This window comes from Staurois parvus, unplaced genomic scaffold (genome assembly GCF_062004578.1).
Source record: "Staurois parvus isolate SC_StPar_1 unplaced genomic scaffold, SC_StPar_1.0 ptg000207l, whole genome shotgun sequence".
Taxonomy (NCBI): domain Eukaryota; kingdom Metazoa; phylum Chordata; class Amphibia; order Anura; family Ranidae; genus Staurois; species Staurois parvus.
This window is the reverse complement of record NW_028318003.1, coordinates 5,374,716-5,386,079: the sequence shown is the minus strand read 5'-3', so window position 1 is coordinate 5,386,079 and position 11,364 is coordinate 5,374,716. Positions and strand designations below refer to the sequence as shown.

Here is an 11,364-nt window from a genome sequence, read left to right as displayed (position 1 = left end):
TGTGAGAAGGCTCAGTGACATAACACTTGCCTAGGTGGGGTGTAAGATAAATATTTTTTTCCTTTTTGCTCTAAATGTTATACATAATTTTTTTTTCAAACCAGCAGCCTTTATTCAGGGGCTAGGAAATAAGTCAACCTTGCAATTTTGTGCAAGGGCCACTTTGAGTGCATGGTTTTTACATAGACAATTGAAAATTGCACAAAGGTAAACTTCTTTCTTTTCTAAAAAATTATATTCATCCACTTAGGAGGGTAACGTGTACAATAGAATCAAGTTCAATCCAAAAAGCACAAATAATTGCCTTTAGCTTGGCTCTTAAATTCACCAAGCTATTTTTACAATTTGGTTCATGAATTATTCTTTAGTAATTCGGTGAGGGACCACACATTTCTAAAGAGCTGCTAATTTCTTTAGTTTTCTTTAATTTATTAGATCTATAACAAAATCTGTTTTCCTTCAATATTGACCCAACTATTTAAAAAAAAAAAAGAATTGCAAATTTTTATCAATGCGTCCCTGCTTGGGTGGAGAAGTCGGGGAAGGGAAAAATAAGGAAAACATTAGGTTATAAGAAACATGGGAAGGAAGCAGAAAGAACTATATAGATATATTTGAAATTGTTGAACAACAGCAATTTATTATGGGTTTGAAAGTGGTACAAGCCACTGGTTGGGGGAAAAAAATGACAAACCTTTCCACCAAGATACTATCCATCTGAGTAAAATAATTGTTTATGTTCTGTTGGCACAGCCCCCTATGTAACAATGTTACATGGGAAAATATAAATGAACCACATAATACAACTGTAGAAAATATTGCAGTAAAAATACAGTAAATTCACTTTACATATAAAAACAATTTTTATAGCAGGGTCCAGTTATATTGCAGAGTACCATAAAAGCTCATATGAACTTTCAGGCTAAATCCACTAAATACATTCCATATGCTTCAGAACAAAAAGGTATATAAGGTTTTACAGTTTGTCTTCTTCATAAAGCAGCCACAACCTGAATATAAAAGCCAGTTTGCTGGCATCATACTTGACCCTTGCACTTTATGTGGAAATAATTATGTACTTTGCATTTAAAATGTCCTTTAACTGCTGTAGAAAAACTACAACTTTCTTGGAAAAAACCCTTTATAAAGAGAAGATTCCGCTTTGTTTTACTTCTACAGAAGCAGTGCTGTGCTTTAGAGGTGAAGTTATCTCTGAAGTTCTGCAGAGCTTCATACGTATATGCTCATCGAGTGCATGGAAAGTAGCAAAAAATGTTAAGTGGTCAAATACAGCAAATCTGTTGGGAATTCTCCATGTAAATTGGTATGGATCATTTCCTTTTTTCATGGAGGAAGGGGCATATCTCTGTGAACCTTCTACTAACACCACTGGCTGGGATACAGAGGAGACTGCATTGAGTCAAAAGTAACCACTAGTTTGAGCCCAAGCAGATATCTTAGCAATATTCGCAGGGAAGCAGGATCTGCTCTCTGCACACTCTATTTACACCACATTATGAGTGGATTTCATTTTTTATCTATATAAAGCATTTCTGGGATTTTTTCCCCTCTATATAAGGCCATGTGAGCAAGCAGTACATTCACTGTACAATTTCTGAATAACACTGCAGTGAACGCTCACAAAAAGGAAAAGAACCCTTTCACACAACCTGTCAAAGTCAGAGGTAGACTAATGAGCATTTGCAGTTGTTGGAGGTGAAATTTTCTAAAGTTGAGACATCTTTTTGAGACTAATAGGTGATAGTTCTCACATATACGGCTGCAAGCAGGGCAGACGTTTACTACTGTGACATATTTTTCCTAGGATTATCATGGCTAAAAACTGATTGGGACTGATATTGTATGATTAGGAACTACACATATTGCTTCCAAATACTTTATATATCACCCGAGACTACATGATGAACTCCCTGACAGTGATTAGCCAGAGTACAAAGGTTGAATGAAAAATGGGAATGTCTGTTGCAAAACTAAAGGTCTTTTGCAGGTAGACCAAAATGTGGGCAGCACAGTTGATAAGTGGATAGCACTTACACCTGGCAGCACTAGGGTCTTGGTTTAAATCCAAACTGTGGCACTACCTACATGGAGTTTGCATTTTCTCATTGTGCCTTCGTGGGTTTCTTCCAGTCACTCTTGTTTCCTCCCACAATCCAAAGACATGCTTATAGGTTAATTGGCTTCTATCTAAATTGGCTCTAATATCTGTATGTATGAACGTGAGTTAGGGATCTTAGACTGTAAGTTTCTCGGAGGCAGGGACTGATGTGAATGTACTGTCAGTAGCATCTAGCGCTTCTGATCTATCACAGCTACTGGTCTCATTTCAGTATCCTGATTTTGGCTGGGACACATTGGGGTTTATTTACTAAAGCTGGAGAGTCCAAAATCAGACTCCCTTCTGCATAGAAACCAATCAGCTTCTAACCTCAGCTTTTTCAATGAAGCTTTGGCAATGAAACCTGGAAGCTGATTGGTTTCTATGCAGAAGGGAGTCTGATTTTGCACTCTCCAGCTTTAGTAAATAAACCCCATTCTGTCTGTCTGTCCACATGCAGGTGATTGATGTGGCCAGTCCCTGGGTGGAGACCTTCCTTGGCAGGGTGGCCAGGCACTATAGCATTGTGTATAAGTCCTGGGGGCAACTAAGTACCAGTAGGCCTGCTTGTCTTATGGCAGAGTGGACTGCTATAGTTGAAGAACACAGAAGCTAGCTATAGAGCCTGACCACCTTCATTAGGGTAAGCGTGACATGTACAACATATATGTAAAGTGATCCATAAATTGATGGTGCAATAGAAATACCTGTAATAAATATAGTAAATTTTCTTCATAAAAAAGGTTCTAGTTATTCCAAAACTGCCCCGAGCTTGTTATTTGGCCTGATTAAATGCAAAACTACTTCAACTATTGTTTTTGGAAGCAAGTACCTGTTTAGTTACAGTTTGGCAGCCTAGTCCACCACCGAACAGGATTGAAACAATTTTTTGCTTTTTTTTTTTTTAAGAGTGGCTCTAAGTTGCTAGAAACATTTAAACCCCATACTTCAGGAAAATGTAAAATTATCCCAGGCTGTGAACCCTGCTTCAGTCTTGATGACGTAAGAACCCAAGACTGCTGAACCATGGGCTAGATGAAGCTGTCTAGTTTCTCATAGGAGTGAAGGATTGGGTAATTGAATCATATTTTTTTTTGTTTGCCTATACCAAAATGGGCTGTTAACCATTTCAGTACTGCAAGGGATAATTTTTTTAGTTGCTGTTAGCTGGGCTTTAAATTACAAATGGCGAAAGTTACCTTTTTAAGTAACTCTCTATCCAGAAATGTGATTTATTGTACAATATGTTACACATCCCTGGCAATTCTTTGGAAGCTGTCTAAATAGACAGAAATGCTTATAGGGCAGTGAAATGAAGGTAGACAGGCTCGTACGTTCCTTACAAGGGCTGTTCAGCTAGTAACAGGATGTTTCACTCTACAATTCCTATAACAAAGAGCTTTATGTATGACAAGTGCAGGCTTGAGCTGATATCCTTGCTCCTAGATGGGTTGGGAACAATTTAATTCTACCTGCAATATTTTCATTTCCTTGCAAAGACTTTTGTTCTCACCCTTGGAGAATGAAGGGAACCTATTCATTTGTCATGTGAAGCTGTGAGGGTGGGGCGAAGCTATGACATGTAGACTACAGATTAGCTGCTACAGGGCACACTCACATTTTAAGTACACAGACATTAATATGGGACAGAATAAGGTAGATGTTATATACCTTGCCCAACTAACAAAAAACACACTCAACCAAAAGCAGCTTTAAAGCTACAAATAATGTTGCGTCCATTTTAATTTGGTTGCTGCCATATTAAACATTTAATGCCCCATTTGCATGGTAGGAGACTAAAAACAATGACAATTTTGGAAAAATGTAGACTGTAAGAAGCTTGTTATCTGCATATTAACCAATATTTGTTCCAACATGATATTAAACGCCCTGCCATATCTGTGCCTGGGCAGATGCTAATGCTGCGCTCTTCTAGTTACACATACAGTATGTATGATTTATATATTCTTTCAAGGGTATGCCCAGAGAGATTTACAGCATTAAAGCAAACACATCCTTTGCCACTACAGGGCAAAGCAACATTCCTGCTTTAATGCACGCTCTCAAAGAAAAATATACTCGCCATTCCTTTGAACCTCTGCTGCTCTGTTGAGCTACCAAGGGCAAATAAAATATCCAATCTAATAGAAGCATGTAATTCTCCATGTGACAACACTGGTGCTTGGCCAAGTGGAGACCTCAGTTCTGTGTAAGCTCCAAATAAGAAAGATAAATATGTGTGGCTGGGGGTACTGGCATTAATGTGGGATGTACTTTTTGCTCTGTATGATTTTGTGGCTGGATTTTGAATATCCATAAATTGTTTATAGAAATAAAAAAAAAAGAAGCTTTACATCTCCTTCCCCTTACATCACTTCCATCATCATTAGTATGACAGATAATTTACATATAATACCTCCAAAGCAAACCTTGTGATCTCAAGCCAGTAACATTACAATATTTAATGTTAATAATAAGGATATCTCAAAACCTTATGCATATTCCATGAATACATATTAGTGAAAACATTTTAAAGATCCTTTTATGAACATTTAACAAGCAGATGCACCCAAGACATTACCTCAAATTAAATACTTTATTACTTTGCAAATCATCTGAAATGGCTTGCCATGGATGGTCATTTATTTGGCTCTAAATCCAAGTAGTCTTTGACAGGTACAAACTGATGAAATTATGTACAATTAGAGTGGCAGGAAACAATTCAATTATTAAATACTGCTCTATCCATAAAACATTAGGAAACAAAATCGATGCCAGAAAGACACTTACCTGAAAGCCTCTCTAATTTAAAAAGAATAATGTAACTAATGTTATGCTAAAAAAAGTACGAGTGTGAGTGACAAGCAGACTTACAAAATTTTTTGTGTACAATAAAGATAACTAAGCAGAAAAGAAACATTTTAGAAAACATTATTATTATTGTTATTATTATACAGTAGTTATATAGCGCCAAAATGTTTGCTCAGCGCTATTATTATTATTAAAAATTTAAAGGCCAGGTCTACCTTTTGCAAAAATAATAATTGCACATATATCTGCAGGAAAAAAATATGCAGATATAATCCTGCAGACTCTTCCTCCAGATCTCTGTCTGTACTTAGGAAGTCAGAGCTGGAAAAAGTGTCCCTGGACTAAGAGTGCAGCGATCACTGTACTTGTGTTCCATTGAGAACTACAATTCCGTCTGCTATAGGTCTTGCAGTTAATGAATTTATAGAACTCATTTGTCTTATAGTGTTACACCTAAAATATGGTTGCAGTGTGGTGAAGTGGAATTTTTGTGTTAGGCACAATATCTCCTCTTGATCACCTGCTAACTGTGGCTTCATGTATAAGGGGCCTAAGTTAGACACCCCCTGCTGGCTCCTCCTCTCAGCATCACTGGAGCAGGAGGGTCTTTGACCCAGTTGAAGCCAGGGGGTAATGTCACCAAGACTTACGTTTCGGAGGCAAAGTAAATATAAAAATTAAATGTTGTTACAAAGATGGGCTTCTATTACTAGTTGCCATCAGCTAACTTTTAGTACCTTCTTTGGCAAAAACTTTGCACCACCTATCAAATGCAGCCAGTCAAAGGTGACTACTAAATTCTCCAGATTTCTTCATTACAAAGAATACAACAGATTTCTTAATTTGACTTTGTAATAGGCATAACAGGAAGGGAGAGGCAGAACTGGGTACATAGACAAAGAGCTCATCACTGGAATCCCTTTCACCTACAAGAATCCAATCAGGTAATTCAATCTGTCAGCATCCACCAAAACAGTGATAACAATTTTGAGTGGACTAATCCTTTAAATTCATTTTCTCTGTGACATCCTTCAAACCAAAAGCCATTCTGAAATATCTAATACAATGCTATCTATGAAAACCAGTTTAATTATACCTGCAACATTGGCAACAAACCTCAAAATACATAACATTATGAAATAGTTACTTGCTGCCAATAAGATAAAACATGCATAATCTGGACTCGGAACATCTGTTGTCGATACACAAACCTTAAATAAAGGATTTACTAAAAAAAAGTGCATAATCCAATGTTTCCAAAAAGAAGACCCCTCTTATTTCTCTCTTACCTGTAACATTAACATCTACTTGTCCAGTCTGGCTTCCAATAGCATTTTTGGCCTCACAGATGTATGTTCCAGAGAGGAGGTAAGTAACCGGTCCACGGAAAAACAGTGTGTTATTGTTCACTTCTGCACTGTCTGGAAGCGACCCATTAGCCCTGTATTAAGTTTGATATAGCAAAGAATTTATCATTTTGACGTCTAAAAATCCTGCAAGATGTTGCAAACAGTGCTAAATACTACTAATATTTTAAATAATGAATATATAGTTACATTTAACCATTTAGGTTATTGTTTATTTTGGAATTGTATATTTTTTATAAACTATGTCATACCAGACGCTATGCCAAGTCTAGCCAAAAATGGAATTTCAGCTTTGCACTGCCACCAGTGAGTTGAATTATTCAACAGGTTGTTAAATCATGGGGCTTTATGTACCAACAGGTTCTTTCTAAAAACAGAAGCTATTTCTACCAATCAGATTCAGACTTTAAGGTCAGGTCTGATGCTGATTGGTGACTGAAAAGATGTAACTTGAGTTTTTAATAAAAGACATGTCTACACCTAATACCCATCATCACAGAAAAAGAAACATTTCCCAAATGGGATTCACCAGTTTGATACCCACCATAGCTTTTAAAATGAATTGCACTGCAACGCACCATGGTCTATGGTCCAGTAATGCAGTACCATGAGGTAGGACAAATGCAGAAAATATGTAACCCCTAAACTAATAATGGAACCAAAACTACCTGAACTCTGCACCAAAAACAAGCAGCACTGGGTGGTTGGTGCTGAAAGAGGGGAAAGGTTGGGATAGATAGAGAAAACAACAGTTTGGAGTCCTGGACACTGAGGATCCAAGAAGTAAGAATTCTAATGCTAAGCTAAGGAGTATTTCGTGGTCTGTGGTAGAGTCCAATGTTTTGATAAATATTATTTTTGTGTTTAAGGTCTCAGGCACACTTAAGCTCAAAAACACCTGTTTTACAGGTGTTTGATTTTTTTTCTGCCTCTAAACACCCCTCCATGTTAGACTATGCGTTCATGCACACATAGGCATTTACAGGAGTTTAGAGGCAGAAAAAAAAATCACTCATGTGTTCAAGAGAGGAAAGTTTTGACTGAAAAAACTGCATAACGTGCCCAAGTGTTATTTTTTTCATTTCAGTGGCCAGAATAAATTAATATTCTGGTTAATGAAATGAATTGAAGTACAAAAAGTGCATTAGGTGTGGTTTTGAAATTGTTTTTCTCTTGCTTGGAGAAAAGCATTTGCAAAAGCCTCAGTGTGCATACAGCCTATATGTCAAAGCATAGCATCTATTCTACCTGATGGTTCTACTGTTATTATAAAGAAACATTCTTGCTTATAGAGAAACCACTAGCAATCTTTACTTACTTTCCCTCTACTCCCCCACCACTACCTTAAGCCATCAGGGACAAAGAGAAAGTACCGGTGATTGGCGATTGGCTGCACAAGCACATAGCACTGTCACATGGTGTAAGAAGAAGGTCATCAACCTGAGAAGGCTCACTGTCATGACTTGAAGCTTTCACAGGGAATTTTCTCCAATGCAGATGAGGGAGAGTGAAGGGAAGTAATTACAAGTAACTGTAGGGCGTGGAATTAGATAGAACCTGTTGCTTTTCCACTTTACCAAGATCAAATGTACATGAAAAAAAGTACATAGAAACATACCAAACATAAAATGCAGTTATAGTGGTACTTACATTCTCCACTGATATGAGAATGGAAGAGGATTAGAGTCTGCTTTGCACGTCAGCTTCACATCTGCACGCTTCACATACCAGTTCCCATCAAATCCTTCAATGGAGACTTGCGGCACATCTAAAAAAAAAAAAAAGGTCACCAGGGAAAGAGCAAAGTGACAAGGAAAAATTGATAAATCCTAGAATGAAACAAAGAGAGAAATAAATATACTGAAAGCATATGGTTCATAATTTGCAACCAAAAAAAAAAAAACAGGCAGTCCAACTCCTCCAGGATGGCACATCAATGCATGCCATTGCCAGAATGTTTGCTGTGTTTCCCAGCACAGTCTCAGGAGACAGGCAGTTACTATAGGAGAGCTGGACAGGGCTGTAGAAGGTCCTTAACCCATCAGAAGGACAGGTATCTGCTCCTTTGTACAAGGAGGAACATGATGAGCACTGCCAGAGCCCGACAAATTGACCTCCAGCAGGCCACTGGTGTGAATGTCTCTGACCAAACAATCAGAAACAGACTTCATGAGGGTGGCCTGAGGGCCCGATGTCCTCTAGTGGGCCCGGCACCATAGAGCTCAATTGGCATTTGCCATTGAACATCAGAATTGGCAGGTCTGCTGACAGGCCCCCTGTGCTTTTCACAGATGAGAGAAGGTTCACCCTGAGACATTTGACAGATGTGAAAGAGTCTGGAGAAGCCTTGGAGAACATTATGCTGCCTATAACATTGTTCAGCATGACCATTTTGGTGGTGGGTTAGTGATGGTCTGGGGAGGCATATCCATGGAGGGACGCACAGACCTCTACAGGCTAGACATTGGCACCCTGACTGCCATTAGGTATAGGGATGAAATACATGGACCCATTGTCAGACCCTACGCTGGTGCAGTGGGTCCTGGGTTCCTCCTGGTGCACGACAATGCCCGGCCTCATGTGGTGAGAGTATGCAGACAGTTCCTGGAGGATGAAGGAATTGATACCATTGAATAGCCCCCACACTCACCTGACCTAAATCCAATAGAACACCTTTGGGATATCATTTTTCGGTCCCTCCGATGCAGGTTGCACCTCAGACTGTCCTGGAGCTCAATGATACCCTAGTCCAGATTTGGGAGGAAATACCCCAGGACACCATCCGTTGTCTCATTAGGAGCATGCCCCCAATGTTGTCAGGCATGTATACAAGCACGTGAGGGCCATACAAACTACTGAGTATCATTTTAAGTTGTTGCAATGAAATTTCAGCAAAATGGACTAGCTTGCTGCATCATTTATTCACTTTGATTTTCGGGGGGGGTTTGAATTCAGTCTTCTGTAGGTTGATAATTTTCATTTCCATCAAACAATGGGGCATCCTTACGTTCCTAACACATTACTCAATCCATATCAGTATAGATATCCAGCATGTTATTTTTCCCTATTGAGATCTGATGTGTTTTCAAAGTGTTCCTTTAATTGTTTTGAGCAGTGTACTAGGCTAGAAGGTATGCTTGCAGGGAAAGCTGCTCTTTTAGCAGTACGAAACTTTCTTGTACATGAGTATGATGCACGGCACACATGCATATTTGTCCCTGATTGCCTCCAAGCAGAGAGGTCCAAGTGCTCTCAGACTTGACCCATTGCCTCCGGAGGTGATCAGTTAAGGAAAACTAAAGTGAACATTAGCTCAAAGGGCAAATTTCACAGTTCAAGGCTTTTTAGAAAAATGTTTACAAAGGAGATAAAACACTTGAATACATCTGAACTATAATCTTTCCTTCTTTTATTTTTAGCAAAAAAAAAAAAAAAAAGCAGGTCATGAAATTCTTGGTGCCTGCAGAGTAGTCTTTATGATCTTTGTGCCCACATCTCCCCTAAGCACATTTACTTGACTTGAGCTAAATACATGTTTTTGCTGAATCAATGGGACGTTTGCTATTTTCAATCAATCATAATTGTAAAATGCCATGAGTTTAAAGTAATACTAAAGGCTTCTTTTTTTCTAAATACCAAAAGTGTTAACTGTGATGTCAAATGTCAATTTAGTTTTAGTCATAGTCTTTTAGCTAAAATGCATTTTAGTCGTATTTTAGTCATCTGAATTGTTTTAGTTTTAGTCATATTTTAGTCAACTAAAATCTCCAGTACATTTTAGTCAACTAAAATCTAACGGGTTTAGTTAAATTGTAATGCATTTATTTAAGCATTTCTCTAGAATTTCCAAACTCATTATATACTCCTGGAGTAAAAATGTATTAACATGTTATTATTTATGGTATTAAGATTTGAACGTGCACTACAAACACAGATTTAGCCATTGTGATATTTCGATTTAGTCTTTTGATTTTAGTCATATTAGTTTTAGTCCTATTTTAGTCATCTGAACTGTTTTAGTCATATTTTAGTAGACTAAAATAGTGTTTTGTCACAGAAAATATTTTTCTGCTGTCTCAGTCAATGAGGAGGAAGAGACCTGGAAAAGCCAAGGCTCTCGTGCTGGATCACGATGGGGCCCAGGTAAGTATTAGGGGGGCTGCTGCACACAGGTTTTTTACTTTCATGCATAGAAGAGAAGTATGGCTTCACAAAAAAATAAACATACATACTCACTTAGATAGCTGCAGCATCCATCTTTTTCTGCAGCTGCATCCCCAGCTCTACACCAAGAGCTGAGCAATTAAAGACTGCTAATTGCTCAGTTCTTGGACTTCAGCGAGCAGAGAGCTGGTGACTGTTAGTCACTGCTCCCTACTCTGCCCATCCAGTGCCCACTGGAGCATCAGGCTTTGCAGGGGGCAGAAGCATCCTGGCTCAGTCTCCCAGCAGCCCGGTGACAGGCTAAGTCAGCTGGATCCCTGCAGAGCTTAGGTGGCTCGGGGACAAGTGCACTTCTAGGATCCTCAGGAGAAGTATAGTTTCACCTAAACATATACCAAATCTGAAATTTTCACTTGGCCTTTTGCTGTGTGTATTCATTCAAATATGAACATTCTCTTCCGCATTTTCTAATGATCAGAAACCTTCCCCAAAAATAGCGCACCACTCCGGTTCCAGCCTCTACACTTACATTGTATATTGATGGTGGTGTTCTTTGTGTCTCTTTCAGTTTGGTAGTTTATAACACAAGTCAGTGGCTGCTTGTGGGCCTCCCGGGTGGGCACAAGTTTGAATCGACTGATCACGGTCACAGTTCCATTATCATTCTTAATTTCCTGGTATTCTGCCTCCCCTTTCAGCTTGGTTTCCCAGGTGATTGTGCTTGGTGGCTTCCCATTGGCTGACATACAGGTCGCAACCACAATCTTATCATTTCTCAAAGGATTTGCTACCAGCTGTTTAGATGTCACGTCCATTTGATTAACTGGTCTAGCTGTAAAACAAAAGATTAAAAAATCATATTATATGTTATTATTACACAGCATTTTGCGTCACTATACAACT

The 11,364-nt window shown here is 38.6% G+C and overlaps 1 protein-coding gene across 1 annotated transcript in view; it reads right to left on the bottom strand.

Annotated features, from left to right (window-relative positions):
• NECTIN1 (nectin cell adhesion molecule 1) overlaps positions 1-11,364 on the bottom strand; it is a 168,962-nt gene that overhangs the window by 17,773 nt on the left and 139,825 nt on the right. Inside the window, exons 3-5 of the mRNA XM_089678561.1 lie at positions 10,991-11,293; positions 7,948-8,065; positions 6,220-6,371 (exon numbers count right to left, since the gene is read on the bottom strand). Of these exons, the coding sequence (XP_089534687.1) occupies positions 6,220-6,371; positions 7,948-8,065; positions 10,991-11,293 (573 nt within the window). The remainder of the gene's footprint in view (positions 1-6,219; positions 6,372-7,947; positions 8,066-10,990; positions 11,294-11,364) is intronic.